The 15,607-nt window shown below is 50.3% G+C and overlaps 1 protein-coding gene across 2 annotated transcripts in view; it reads right to left on the bottom strand.

Annotated features, from left to right (window-relative positions):
* Window positions 1-564: 564 nt before the first annotated feature.
* UTP14A (UTP14A small subunit processome component) overlaps window positions 565-15,607 on the bottom strand; it is a 413,069-nt gene continuing 398,026 nt past the window's right edge. For both annotated transcript variants that reach the window (XM_078688447.1, XM_078688446.1), the window contains exon 15: window positions 565-1,220. In XM_078688447.1, coding sequence (XP_078544573.1) covers window positions 933-1,220 — 288 coding nt within the window. In that variant the 3' untranslated portion in view covers window positions 565-932. The remainder of the gene's footprint in view (window positions 1,221-15,607) is intronic.

Here is a 15,607-nt window from a genome sequence, read left to right as displayed (position 1 = left end):
TACGTCCGCCTTTCACTACTGTTTTTAATGGAGTTAGAGCTACCCCTTTATTAAAAGAATTTTTCCAGTCTGGGGAGTAGTCCACACTCCTTTTTAAACTCACTTTTCATCACTGTTGGAAAACCTTTAAAATAAGCCTGTACAGTAAAAAAAGCTTGAACTCTCTTATGAAGTTTGCCTCACTCCTCCTACCTCCATCTGCTTTAAAAAGTTATTAACATTCTTGCCATGTTTCGTTGAGGGGGGGATCACAAACGGAAATAAAAAAATTATAATAGAAGTTGAAAAAGTGAAAAGCTCAAGGAGGTCAATTACTAAAAATAAAAAAGTCCTCAGTGTAGTCTCACTAAGAGCAGCTACTCTGACGATCTGCTGAAATGCAGGCGAATTACACAAACTGGCATTGACTGTTTCCTTATAAATAGAAAGGCTTATGTACCTTCCACAAAAATAATAAAATTGCAGCGGCAGTCATATTCAGATTAAAAGAACCACCATAAAGGATAATTATTTGTGTACTGTGGTATGGGCTTACTAAAAAATAGGCTGTATGACACAATCGAATACAAGTCTTAAAGAGCACAATATTAATTTTACTACTTAATTTCATTACCAAATTTTTCTTTACTCTGACACATTTGTGGTATTTATTGACAATATACTCAATGATGTTAACGATTTAACTAGTAGTTCCGCAAAAAAGAGATGTATACATTATTTCTTTGTGTGTACAGAAGCACCTTTTACACCTGTGCGAACCAAATCAAGGACTGCATGAGAGTGTACATCTTCCAAGACGGGTTTTCTCTATTTGAAGGTTTGTGCCCCAGATTATGATACAATACTAATCTTCACACTCAAAGAAGGTTACAGAGATGAGTAAGGTATCACTCAAAGTAGTTCAATTTCTGGTCCTTTTGGTCTCAGGTTGGTTATGCCTTTCGCCACTTTTGCGTCTGTTTTCTTGGTTGGTTGCGATGGGCACGCTTTATCTGCGCTCTCTGTGGATTCAATTCAAAAGCAGGCTTGACTTTCTGGCTAGTCTTTTGGAAGGCGTCCTCTTCAGATATAGGCTCAATGATGTGTCCTTGTTTGGTGATCACTCGCGGGGCCGTTAGCTTCTGAAAGGCTCTCTGTGTATTCCACGATGTGCCAATGGGTGTTCGGATACTGCCCTCGAACTGCTGGCGGTTGTTGAAGGGGAACGGAAGCTCATTCACCTGAAATGGCAGAGAAAGCAAAAATCTTGGTGAGCTAACAGTTTTAATGCTGCTTGCATAAGACTTCCCATCGTCCTCTTTGGACTAGTAGAATTGTACTGTGTGTGACAAGGTTCTCCCAATGTCACACACAAAGCTGTGAAATGCTAGGACAGTGAAAGCCTACTGTGACATTACCCGTATACTTGTTTAATTTAAAGGTGCTTATTTGGAGTGCTGCATCATTATCAAGGACAACAAAAGATTTAAAGGCCGGTTTACGTTAATCGAGTTTGTCAGAGAATACAGTAAACAGGGTTTGGGCAACGGAAGGTACGAACTTGAACTGGACAGCCAAAAGCAAATAAAACCAGCAAACGGAAAGCCAGAACATGTTAATTAAAAACCACAAACCTAGTGGTAAGCAACAGACGAAATGCATTCCTAGGTCAACTTTCTGAATGTTCCCAAGTTTTCTTTAGCTGCGACCTAAACATGACTACAGAGTATTGGACTTTGTTTTACACCAGATTACACTGCAATTTTAAATGGGGAATAACACGCACAAGGGAATGTATGTAACACACTGAGCAGGGGGGGATCTCTAATTCCTTTGATCGTGTATTGTTTATTAGTTGCTCTTTGACCTGTCGAGAATGACTTTGGCAACCTTCCAATATCCAGACAAAGCTTACTTGGATTGTACTGCTTGCACATATTTCATATGATATGGTACTATAATATGCCAATAAGAACATTTAAACTGGTAGCAGTTTTGAACATTTCCATGATGCACACACTTATCCAGTTGCCACCCTCTAGGTAATTGTGCAAACAACCTTCGTAGTAAGTCCTATTCGCTCTTGAAACAAAACACGTTTGCATTCAATTTTCAACTTTGTGCAGCACTCTGAATGAGTCAGAAAATATTTTTAAGTCGCTCAAAAAAAAAAAAGGGGCAGATTTATGAGGCCCTTGCGCCACGTTTACGGCGCTGTTGCGTCACGCAAGTCGGCATAAACGTGGCGCATCCCTACGAACGATTTACAATGTGACGCATCTAGGCAGATGCGTCACGTTGAAAAGGCCTGCGCCGCTTGTGGGCGTTCCGGCGCAGGGTGGGCGTTCCGGGGCAGGTGCGCCTCGCAAAAGTGGCTGAGTGAAATCTATAAGATTTCACTCAGTCACTTTCAGGCCAATGCTGCGTCAAAAGCCTGCGCCTGCTTGAAGCAGGCGTAGGTCTTGATGCAGCATTGGTCAGTTAGGGCACCCCCGAGCCTTGCTGGAGCTGCGTCGCGCTTGCGACGCAACTCCAGCAATGCGCCGCCTTTACGGCACAGATGCGTCACGCATCTGTGCCGTTTTTGCCCCACGGTGCGCCGCATTGTAAATGCGGCGCACCATGGGTGGCGGAGCTGTGGCGCACTGTGGCGCACATTAACTGGCGCATCCCTGGGGATGCGCCAGTTAACATAAATCTGCCCCAAAGTGTTTTGTGTTAATATAGTACTCCTACTATCACAAATGAAATAAATATGCTGACCACCTTTAAACATAAAGAAGCACTTGCTGCTGCAATTTGAGCTACTAAAATTCTATCAATTGACAGCTTTACACTCCACCGGACAGGTACACTTCCCTGGGTACATTTAAAGAAAACCTCGATCTCTTATATGTAAAGTTTAGTACACAATGACCTCTAACTTCTTTTAACCGATTTTCAACAAAGCAGCATATGTTTATGGGACTAGATTAGAAACTACAGAGGCAAAACAATGTTACCATCCTAGCGCACAAAAAAGGCTGAGACTGGATCCTGTTTACGTGGTTCCAGGTCTCTTTGTTATGTTTTGTAAAGCCTGCATAGGTGGGTGCACCACACTCGTACAGAGGCTTTGTTCTGTCACTGTCGCTTCCTCTGGTGTCACCCAGCAGAAGCTTCTAGAGTCCGGAGCAGACCAATGCACGCGTGGCAGGGGTGTAAAGGCTTGCTGCACGGTCAGCATAACACACGTTTAAAACATCGAAGCAAAGTGAAACATTACAGAGCAAGGTTCAGCATTTTAAAACACAAACATACTGAAGTAAGTAGTCCTCCTCATAGGCTGAAGTTGAAAGCAACTTTATCATATCGTTAAGCGCCCACGACACAGCACATTCACCCTTCTCCTCCTAACACCTTGGCTGCACCTGTCACAACCGTCACTGCCAGAACCTTAGAGACAATCTACATCCACCTGCTCATGTTCGACATTCCTATATTCTAGCAGGACGACCCCTCACCACACATACATTCTTAAAAGACTGGGACTACCTGTTCACTACAATACAGTATAGGTCGTTTGTGGCTTTATCTTGGACACATTTAATATCTGATACCCTTGATGGCCACTAATACAATACAAAAGACATCTACGACCTCGTGGCGGTCACACTGTATTATTTACGGCAGAAAGCGGAGATTGAAAGTATTTACTTTGTGCTTAATTTACATTTCGATAATTTCAGGGGGAAATAATAAAAATGTATTAACTGCTACAATGTCAGATTTATATTGCAGTTTAGAACATTGGAGTGTTAACTTTAGTAAGATGGATCCGGTCAGAGTAAGTAACGATTTCCACTTCTCCCTAGAGAGGCACGCACTGAGAGAAATAACACTGAGGAAGAAACCAATCAGGATCCACTCTAGAAGCAGAGATACCGCATGGACAACGCATGCTGATTTCCAACATCACCTCAGGCATGTCTCGTTTAGCTGGAATAAAGAGAATGAAGGCGTATTTGAGGGACCCCTAAATGAGACTTGCACATCTAAATGGAAGGTTTCAGAAGTACTCGGTTCGAAGGCAGATTCCAGCTCTCACAACTCAACAGAAAATACTTCAGGAACATCCACGGGATCTAGGAACCTCAGTCTATTGGAATCATTGCCTTCTCTAGATGGAGACCCAGATGCTGCGTACTATTATTGAGGAAGGCTATCGCTGGAAGGTAAGTGAAGGCTGGAAGGAGACAAAACCACCATTGAAAAGCCAGTGAAGACCAAGACCCTAGGCATCGGTGCTAACAGCTGAAGTGTCTCCTCTCCTACCCAAGAAGTGAATGTTGGAAGCCATCAGGTGGGAGCTGGAAAACAGACACGCCTTGAAAAGGCGGTCCTGCCCTGCAAACGGAAAAGTTAGTTTCTTGCCAGACAGTTTAGCGTCTCCAGATCCACCACTAACTCTCCTGTGAAACCATTTATTTACTAAAGCTGCATCAGAGAGGGGTAGGGCTGAATGAAGGGCAAGATCGCGGCTTTCTAGGTGTGCACTGAACAGGCACCCATTCTTTCTGTCAATAATTCATGCATTCCCCACTCTCCAACCCCCCCATGCCCTCCCCCTACCCCCTGTCGATATTCTGAGGTATAGGCAAGTGAGCTTCTTTCGATAGCTGGATGGGAGAGGGCAGTCACTGCTGTGCATCTCTGCCCTGCCAGTCAACATGACCTATTGCAATGCCTTGCTATGCGATAATCCTGTGCTGATAGCAGCAGCCCTGGATTGCTCCGCTGAGCGAGAGGCGGGGGAGCAGTGTGCATGGTGCATCGGAGTCCTGGCAAGATTCGTGGTGTAATCAGAGGTGTGACTGAGGGGGTCGCATCCCAGGTACAGAGAGCTAGAGTGCCATGAAACTTGGCAAAGTTGGCCCCATTGTCAGTGGGTGCCCTTGCACCGTAAAACAAACCCTGGAGAATGCCCCCCTGTGACTGGTCCCTAGAGAAACCTACTGGGGCCCTGGTGACCTCATGGGGCACAAGACACTTGGCAAATAGAGATGATTTGCCCTATTGCTTGGTAGTTTCAGTATTTGAACCAGAATGGCATCCAAAAAGATGAAAAATTAAAATTTCTTTAACATTTATAGTAACACACAGAGGACTGGCTAGAGGGATATAAATATGAAACAGAGCATACACATGTGGGGCGAAGTCACCAATGAAGAGAACTAATTCCTTACACAATGATCTGAAGGTAAAATAGGCACCACTGATGCTACGATGTGCAACACTAAACATAAGCTACAGTGTCTGACGAGTCGTGTATAACAAGCTAAGTAGAAGATGGAAAAGACACACAATTGATGGACGGATTGCAGAACAAATCAAACATTTACCGCCAGTCAAAAGATCTGGGTTAAATCCATCATTCTTTTGCTCACCATGCCACCCCAATTTAGACCTGGCCACATGCAAATCAGTCTTGACCCTGTGCCTCATTGAAACAGTTCAGCCCGAACTGCCAAGCCAGGTCCTCCCTGGACCAGAAACAATTATCCTAGGACCGGTTTCGGGGTTTCACCCCTCTTCAGCCAGAATATCTTGATTCCAGTGTCACAGTGAGCCAATGTCCCACGTCTGGGCATACCTGGCGCTCTTAGTGCGAGAAAGCAAAAGGCACACAATTGATGGACGGAATGCAGAACAAATCTGGGTTAAATCCATCTTTCTTTTGCTTAACATGCTGCCCCAGTTAGGCCTGGCCATATGAAAATCAGTCTTGACCCTGTGTCTCATGAGAACAGTCCAGCGCCAAACTGCCAAGCCAAGTCCTCACTGGACCAGAAACAAGCATGGTAGGACCGGTTTTGGGGTTCCACACCTTTTCAGCGAGGATAGCTTGATTCCAGTGGCACAGTGAGCCCAGGAACCAGGTGTGTTCCCATGAGGCACAGGGCCAAGACTGATTTGCATAGGGCCAGGTCTAGGGTGGCATGGTGAGCAAAAGAATGATGGATTTAACCCAGATCTCTTGACTGGGGGTGAATGTTTTGATTTGTTCTGTATTCCGTCCATCAATTGTGCGTCTTTTGCTTCCTCACCCTAAGTGCGCCGGGTATGCCCCGACGTGGGTCCCGGGCTCACTGTGCCACTGGATTCAAGCTATCCTGGCTGAAGAGGGGTGTAACCCCAAACCGGTCCTATGATGCTTGTTTCTGGTCCAGGAAGGACCTGGCTTAGCAGTACGGGCTGCACTGTTCCCATGAGGCACAGGCTCATGACTGATTTGCATAGGGCCAGGTTTAAAGTGCTGTGGCATGTTGGGCAAAAGAAAGATTGATTTTACCCAGATCTCTTGACTGGGGGAGAATGTTTCGATTTGTTCTGCATTCCGTCCATCAATTGTGTGTCTTTTGCTTCCTAGCCCTAAGTAAAAGATGGAGGCATAGTGGAAGCAATATATAATTCTAGCGTACCAATGGGGAATTTTACAGAGGGCTTGAAAGAGGTATCTTCATTACGGAAGACTGCAACAGAGGTTATGATCTAGATGGAAGAAAAATATGAGGGGCAGCCCTGGATGGAGTCCAAGATCACTGCTTTCTAGGTGTGCTCTAAACAGGCCCCCATTCTTTCACCCATGAACTGGAAGACCAAGGTTTCCGAGTAAAATGTTATGAGTGGAGGGGTGCCATTGGGAATTGCAACTGACGCACTCTTTTGGTGCATGTCAAAAGAGTCGGCTAACCAGCTGGTAGTCCAACGGTGTGTCCAGAATGAGATGTGATTGCGAATACCTAGAAACTCTCCTCTTGGTCGTTGAAAAACAGAGAGGCCCACCATGGAATAGTGATTTTTTTTTAAAACATAATTTTTATTGCAGATTCACCGTAGCACATTTGTTACAGAGGGTCACTGCTCGTAATTCTCACTTTCGTCCGTGTGCATTCTCATTCTTACACAGCCTTGAGGCCCACAACCCGGCGGTCGGGCGGCGATTAACATGAAAACATTCCAATTTCCGATAATACGTAGTCGGTGTAACCCTTCCTCTTAGATATGCGTTTGTCTGCTTTTCTGTAGTTCCCCCTTATAAACTCCCCTAACCCCTGCAGAATGTCCCCAACTCTCCCCCCTCCCGTCCCAAATGTCCACCACCCACTCAGGAATATTCCCCTCTTTCTCGTCTATGGGTTCAATCAGGAACCACTATCTAGTTTCTACCTAAGTTTGTGATGTCCTCGGTGCTGTGCTAGGGCCTTCCCCAATGACCTCTAGGTCTGCCTCTTCCTCATGTAGTGCGCTGTCCCTCAGGGCTTGGACCAGTGTCTCCCAAGCCGCCGCAGTGTCCAATGCCCTATCAGTCGGTTTACGGCGCACCATCTGGTATCTGTGTGTACTATCACAGGTGGCCCATTTCAAGAACTCATTGGTCCATCTTCTATGTGTGGGACCCACCCTCGCCTTCCAGTGTCTCGTGATTTCCCTTTTGGCTACCAACAAGCCCATGTCTATAAATTTGCTCGTGGTTTTATTTTTAGGTGTGTGGGGAAACCAGTGCAACAAGCAGACCGCCATATCATATTGAAATGTCCTTTCTGTCACTTCCTGTAAAGTGTCGCCCACCTCTTGCCAGTATGCTCGGAGACCAGGGCAGGACCATAACATGTGCATCAGCTCCGCTCCCTCGGAAGCACATCTCGGGCATCTAGCAGTATCCGTCCCGAAGTATTTCTTCATTTTCCCCGGTGTCAGATACGCCCTGTGCAGCACATAAAAATGGATCTGATAAAAGCGCGCATTTCTCATACTGTTTCTGGCCCGTCTCACTAAACCGGTCCAAGTCGTTTCTGGAATCTCCCTCTCTAGGTCAACCTCCCATTTGGCTTTCAGCGCCGACAGCGGTGGCAGATTTTCCCGCAACATTCTCGAGTACAGACAAGTCACTGCCTTATAGGTCCCGGCTGCCATCATGGTATATTGGCAGGCCATAGTTGTCTTTGGCTCTACAAGACCTTCCCTCCAATGCGCCTGAATGGCCCTAGTCACCGCGGCGTGCACCAAGTACCCTCCTCTTGGCAGCCCATATTTTTCTTGTAACTCCTGATACGGGATCAGCGCCCCCTCCTCATAGAGGTCGCCCACCACTTGTACCCCTGCTTCTTCCCAGCTCTGCAGTTGGGACCAGTCTCCCCCATGGGGGAGTGCAGTTAGCATACCTAAGGGTATCTCCGGGGCATAAGGGTGTTGTTCTCCCGCCCGACGCCGAGACTGATCCCAACAGAGTTTGAACGTTCGTTCCTCGGGTGTCAGATCCCCCGTGCTATTCTCTGCTGCAGAGCTATGTAAGCCAAAACGTGGCGCGGAGTGCCCTTATCCCTTCCGCTTTCCGGGCCTCGGTATACCCTCGCCACCTCCTGGGTAAAGATCTGTAGTTGTGCAGCCAAGTAGTAAAGTTCAAAATCAGGCGCCGCCAGACCTCCCTCATCTTTCGGACGGGTGAGTGTCGCCAGTGCAATCCTACGCCTGCCCGTTCCCCATATGAAGGAGGTCATCAGGGATTTCAACTGAGAGAAGACGGAGCGAGGAATCCAAACAGGGAGGGTACGAAAGAAATAAAGGAGGTGCGGCAGGGCGACCATTTTCAATAAGGAAATACGCCCCGTGACTGTCAGCGGCAGCGTGGCCCAAAAGGCCATACAGCCCTTCAGCACTCGTATGCATCTGCCTATGTTGCCCTCCAGCACGTCCTTCGCCTCGTGGTAGATATATACCCCTAAATATTGCAGGCAAACAGGCGCCCATCTAAGCTCCAGCCGGTAGTCGGGCCGTGCTGTGTCCCTCCTCAGGGGGAACAGACAGGTTTTCGGCCAGTTGACCTTCAGCCCTGACAGTTCTCCGAATCGCTCCAGTAAGCGTTTCGCGCCCTCCAACGCTTCCGTCCCATTTTCCAGGAATAACAACAGGTCATCCGCATATAAGGAGATGTATTGTTGTCCTCCTCTGCTATCTATTCCCCAAAAATGCTTTCCCGTGCGGGCTTCAGCCGCAAGGGGTTCGATCGCCAGGGCAAACAGAAGGGGGGACAGAGAGCAGCCCTGTCGGGTACCTCTTTCCACCGGATACTGGTGCGAAACGAGAGGCCCGATCCTCACTCTAGCTACCGCTGCTGTGTACAATACTTGCGTCCATTTGATATATCCTTCCCCCAGTCCAAAATGCCCCATGACCCTATATAAATAAATCCATTCCAGGCTATCAAACGCCTTCTCGATATCCACCGACAAGACCAGGGGAGTCAGGGTTTCCATGTGTGGACTTTCAACTAAGCGGGAGAGTCTCCTAATGTTTGTTGTCGTGCTCCGAGCAGGTATAAACCCTGACTGGTCCTCGTGGACTAATTCGGGCATGTGTCGCAGGAGCCTCTCTGCCAATATGGAGCATAATATTTTATAGTCCGTGGTCAACATGGATAGCGGCCTATAAGAGGCCGGGTGTTCGCTCCCCCTCCCCGGTTTCAGTAGTGGAATCACCAAGGCCTCTCGCATGGAGTGGGGCAATTGACCGGTCTTCCTAGCCTCGTTATATATCGTCTGTAGCCTAGGAGCCAATAGGTCTATATATGTGCTATAAAATTCAATAAGCAGCCCGTCTAGGCCCGGCGTTTTGTTACGAGCCATCCGTTTAATTGCCCCTCTGATCTCACCTAGTTCTATGTCCTTTCCTAGTGCGGTCGCCTGTTCCTCCTCTAAGTGTGGTAACTGAAGATCCCCAAGAAAGGCGTGTATGTCGTCCTCCCGCCCCACTAGCGCACTGCTATAAAGGGTCGTGTAATAGCTCTGAAAACAGTCCAGTATCCCCATCTGGGAGTATTGTAATTGACCCTCTGCCCCTTTAATCGCTAGTATCGGAGAGCTACGCCTGGCAGGATTAGCTAGCCACGCAAGCAACACGCCAGCTTTGTCCCCCTCAACATGGGCCCGAAGCAAATATGCCTTATAATCAAAGCTGCGGAGGCGTTCCACCTCTACTGCCACCGCCTCCTTAGCCGAATTGACCTCTTCCTGTAAGTTAGGCCGCCCCGGTCTAGCCCGCTCAGCGTCCCTCAATGTAGAGTCCGCCTTTCGTAGATCCTCTAACAGTGCCCGTCTCGCACCCGCGTGTTTCCCTATGCACTGGCCCCTAACCACCACCTTAAAGGCATTCCACTCCGTCGCCCTGGAAGCCGTGGATCCCTCGTTCACCTCGAAATAGCGGATGATTCCCTCCTCTAGGTCCGCTCGAAAAGGCGGATCTTCTAATGTCTCGGGCGCAGTCTCCAGGTAGGGATCCGCAATATCTCCAAGACCCAGCCCAGTCCCAGCAACAACGGATTGTGGTCCGAAATCGTCCTGGTCAGGTATTCGGTTCTGGCCACCGTTTGTCCGACCTCCCTAGAGCACAACATCGTGTCAATGCGAACGTGTAGGTCGTGGAGGCTCGAAAAGAACGAGTAATCTCGCTCCGCAGGGTGTTGCATGCGCCATGCGTCCACCAAACCCCACCGTTCCTGCCAATCGAGTCTACCTTTCGTGAGGCGGTGAACAGGGGAATCTGCCAGAGGCGGGTGGGACCTATCCAATGTCGTGTCCGCTACTGAGTTGAAGTCCCCCCCAATTAGGATTGAGCCTTTCAGGAAGTGTGCCAGTGATCCCGATAGCCTAGTGAAAAAGGTCACCTGATCAGTGTTTGGCGCGTAAACGCTACATAATATAATGTCTCAGCCCCTCAACCTGCCCTCCACTGCCACGTAGCGTCCCTCAGGGTCTATGATGTGCCTGGACGCCTGGAACGGTACCCCCGCCCTGATCCATATCAATGCCCCCCCCCTAGCGAACGCCGAGTAAGCAGTGTTAAATATCTGGCCCCTCCATCTCTTTTGTAGCGCTATCCCCTCCTGCTTTGTGATATGCGTCTCCTGCAGCATAGCAATATGTACCCCTCGACGGACCAGGTAGGCGTGTACTTTATGTCTACGTGCCATTGAGTGCAGCCCCCGCACATTCCAAGTTATACATCTCACTTCAGTGGCGCTAGCCATTATCCCATAGTACGCAGTTCAGTTTCAGTCGCTGATCAGTGTCTTCGTGAGTGGTGGAGTCTCCCCAACTAATCTTCCAAACGTCTGGCATAGCATTTCCCACCCGCTTCAGCGCCAGCCTATGCCAAAAAAACAGAACAGCCCCAACAATACCCTCTACCACCCCCCCCCCCCCAGAATAGGCCCCAATGTCAAACAATCAGTACCCATCCAAACTAGTTCAATCCCCTCAACTGCCAGACTAAGTCACGGTCGGAACCGTGAGCGCCCTAAGGGCTATCGGGTTGTGGCTAGGTCCGAAGGTAGAAACAACCGCCCTCCCCGCCCCCACTTGGTAGCAGCGGTATGAACACCCAGTTTGAGCCCTCCCACAGCAATACCTCATACTTCACGCCATCTTTCCTCTGTAGGAGTGACCTTCTAGTGGTCGCTGCACATCAAATGTTCAGGATCTCCTCCGAGGTCTGTGGAGTGACCAGCGGGCCCTTGGTGCTGCATGTCTCTGAGGCCTCCGACTCCGAACCCGTGTCCTTCGTCTCCGAGTGCGAACCCCGCTGCGATTGGGAGGCGCCTGCACTCAATATCGATTCAACTGCCAGCAATGCAGCCTGTTTCTCCGCCTCTGTCTGAGACACCGATGGTTTTTTCGAGCCTTGTCTTCGCCATCGCAGCCTCTGTGATTTCCGCGTCTGTGTCCTTGTCCGCTCCTCTCGGACTTTGGCGCCGTCCGTGCCTGCTTTATACGTTTCCCACCAATCCCAGGCATCCGCCGACGTAGGGAAGAAGTGCGTTGTATTGTCCAGAACAACTCTCAATTTGGCCGGGAAGAGCAGGGAATATCGAATTCCCTCATTCCACAGTTCTCATTTTATGGACAGAAAAGAGGTCCGCAACTTCTGCGTCTCAAATGTATAATCCGGAAACAAAGTCACCTTACTGTTTGCTACTTGGAACGGCCCCCTTTCTCGGGCTCGCTGGAGCAAGAGGTCCCTGTCTCTGTAGTGTAGCAGCTTGACCACCACCAGTCTCGGAGGCAAACCTGGCTTGGGGGGCCTAGCCGGAACTCGATGAGCACGTTCCAAGGTAAAGAATGGCGAGAGTCCCTCCGGTGCTACCTGAGTCTTGAACCAATCGTCCAGGTATCCTATCATATCCTCCCCCTCTGTTTTTTCCGGCAGGCCCACTATTCGGACGTTACTGCGGCGGCTTCTATTTTCGGCATTTTCAGCCCTCCTCTCCAGCGTTTGTATCCTCTCTAAAGCGTCCAATAGCCGTGCCTCCATGGATTTGTGGGCCGGGGCTAGGACCTCAAAAGTGTCTTCCGTTTCTTTAACTCTATCCTTAAGTTTATCGTGATCAGCCCGTAGGAGCCCCAGCCCCGTTACCACCTGCGCAATGTCCTGCTGCAAGGCCTCTCTGGTTGCTGCAATAGCCTCAAGGATACGGTCCTGAAGTTGCTGTAGGTCCGCCGGTCCCACAGCGCCCCCCTCCAAGGAGTCAGTGGAAGCGGCCCCCTCGGGTTTGCCTTTGGTTTTCCCCATGGCGTGATGGCTGTAGGTGCTCTGGTGTCCGCCAGTCGCAGTAGTTGCCTCCCGGCTGCCACAACTTACTCCTTTCACATTGCAGCTCGCCCGCACCGCGGCCGGCGCTTCGCCGAGAGGGGGGGGGTCGTCCACCCCCGCAGGCTCGACCAGGGCTTCGCTCTGTCCTTTACCCGCCGTCTCTGGAGCGGTGGTAGGCCCTATACGCACGTTTCAATCACTCCCCTCAGTGAGTCTCCCCACCGGGTTGCGGTGTCCCTTCTCTGCACACGCACGGGTCCGCTTGCACACCCGTTCAATGCTGCGATAGAAGCCCAGGGCCCAATTCACATTCCTGTCGCGTCAGGGGTCTGCATTCCAATGGCGTCCCCGCAGTAAGGCGGCTCGTCGTGCATCCGGCTCTCCCCTAGGGCCGCGCACCAGTACAGAGGCGTTCCGAGGCCGCGGCTCCCTTGGTTTACCTTCACTTTCCCCTATGGTGTCAGGGCAGTACTCGCTCCGGTGCTCGAGAGCAGTGTTGGCCGTCTTCCGGCTGCAATATCGTGCCTCACCGCCGCCACAGCCATCAGTCCCGCGGCCTGCTCGCCGCTAGGTAAGGCGTCTTCAGCTTCGATCCCGGATGGGGCACCGTGAACCCCCAATCCCTCCCACTCCGCTCCGTCGCCGTCCCAGCCTCCGCTGCAGCCGCTGGACACCCGCTCCAGCTCCTTCCCACATTGTGCCGCCTCGCCGAGTTAGGATGGTTCCTTTTCTCCCTGCCGCGGGTCTGCGACCTTGGCCGTCCAACGGAGTGAAGGGATCTCAGGGCCCCCCCGGTCTTCGAGAACAACACACTGTTTGTGCCCGTTTGGTCTGGGCGCAGACCCCTCTTCGGTTGGGCCCCACAGTTGTTTCACCCGGCCAGCTGCGACCCACCAGCCTCGGACCCCTCGGTGTCCCCCGGGCTCGTCAGTTAAGTGAAGGCAAAGCCGCTCCCGTGCTTGTCGGGGCTCCTTCTCCCCCGGTGTGGCCGGCCGTCTTTGCCCCAGTCTCGCTGTCTCCTACTGCACCAGGCTGGCCAGAGAAAGCCGTCAGGCGCTTCGCTCGGGAGGGACCGGCGTGCGATATTTCCCCCCCCCCCCCCTGTGCACGAGGCGAGCCCGCCTCTCAGCCGCGGGGGGGTTAGGCGGCACCTCTGCTACGCTCCAGCCGGCTAGGGATCAGGAAGAACAGCCTCCGCTGCTGCCCCTCGGTACCTCTCAGATCTCCCAGCTGTCGCCTCAACGCCGGGGGTCCAGCTCAATCCAAGCCGATGTTCGGCAATTCTCATAGCAATCTCCGATCCAGCCTCAGCGTCGCCAGCTCACTAACCCTCAGAGTAGAGCGCTTCTTCTCGCCCGGTCAGATTCCGACGGGGAGCCTCCCATTTGGTTGCGCTTCCTCGTCTCTCCCGATCTCGGAGCTGTCCGCCATTTTGTGCCCTTCCGTTTTCCGGAGTAGCGATCGCCTTGCACCTCGCTATCAGGTTAGTTCTCCGCTCCTCCGACCGTTCGAGGGTGCAGTATGTACTCGCACTGCTTCCGGTCTGCTTGCGGGGGCTCTCCCGGGCGCCTCCGCGCTGTTTGGCAGGATAATTGCGGGGTGCAGGCGCGGAGCTCTAAGCTCACGCCGCCATTCCCTTCGGGCACCGTAGCCACGCCCCCTCCCCACCATGGAATAGTGATGGTGCAGCTTTGCACACCAGACTTCGGAGATAAAGTACAACGGGTAGAAGTTCAGAAAATGTTTTGATATACTGAAGGGAAGTTCTTTATTTTTCTTTCCAGGTGCAAGTCTTTCACCATGGCTCAAAAAAGGGAAATGATGGTTATTTGCAAACAGTTGCTGGAGAGGGGGCTAAACGCTTTGGTATGCCATCTTGTCAGAGAGTGAAAATGTGGGGTAAGAGTTTTATTCTTGCAAGTGAATTCTGTACTCTCCCTCTTACAGACTCTGTTATCTAACCCTGAATGGCTATTGTGAAGATAAGGAGCCTTCACTTGGGGTGGGGTGGGTTGTATGTATAGGAAAGTCATCCTTTGTGGCCTGATCACCCCCCTTTTTAGGTCTCACCTAGCGCAGTGTGCATGCGCTGCTCTAGGAGAGGGCCTCTTGGAATCACTTCAGACTTCCAAGAGACTTCTCCCTGTGTGTCTGTCTCCTCCCACACATCCCATTGGCCTTTACGTGTGGCTTTCAATAATGAAAGCACGCAATTGGCAGAGGCGGGTGCATGCCCCACCTTTTTCAGTAAATGTTTACTCCTACCGCCTCCAGCTTGTGAGAGCGAGCAGCGGCACCAGGGTAATTAAACACAGCGCGGTGATGCGCATCTGGAACTGGACAACGTGTATTTGCATGCAGGAGCTCTGAAATACAGAGCTGCGGTAAGAAAGATGTACTTTACAGCCTGTTTGGGGTTTCTTCGGTGAGTTAGCCTGCCACAGCGGTGGCTGTTTGCCACAAGAGTTTGTTCCGTTTTTGAAACACTTGAGTCATTAACGATGCACAACTTGTACGATTCTTAGGGGTGCATGTTTGCTGCTTTAATGAAGTAAGTGACGCATGATGTGTCTTGTGCGCACAACTGAATTTCGTACACCGCGCTAAAGTGTTGCTACTTCCTTAGCGAAACATTTTTGTTAGTTGGTTTAGAATAGTGTCAGCGGTGTAACTCCCATAAACATTTATCGATTTCATCTGTGATGTTGACATTTCTTTCCTCTGAAATGGTATTTGTCTTGTGTAGGTACTGTGCTGCTGTATGTAAACAGCACTCTCACCATGTCTGTGTTGTCCTTTTTCTTCGTATTGTGCGTCATGCACTGCTGCAACCTTGGATGAAATACCTTGAATGAGAGAGCCTCACTGACACTTCACTGTAGGAAACGGCAAGTAAGGTAGGGGATGTTGCATTGTGGCCAGAGCTATCGAGTTGGAACGGGAACAAGGTTCGAATTCGAAAAAAAAAGTGACCTTGTGTAATGTAACTGATGCTCGTGTA

Source organism: Lissotriton helveticus, chromosome 4_1 (assembly GCF_964261635.1).
Source record: "Lissotriton helveticus chromosome 4_1, aLisHel1.1, whole genome shotgun sequence".
In the NCBI taxonomy this organism is placed as follows: domain Eukaryota; kingdom Metazoa; phylum Chordata; class Amphibia; order Caudata; family Salamandridae; genus Lissotriton; species Lissotriton helveticus.
The sequence above is the reverse complement of the archived record's forward strand: the minus strand, read 5'-3'. Positions and strand labels throughout refer to the sequence as shown.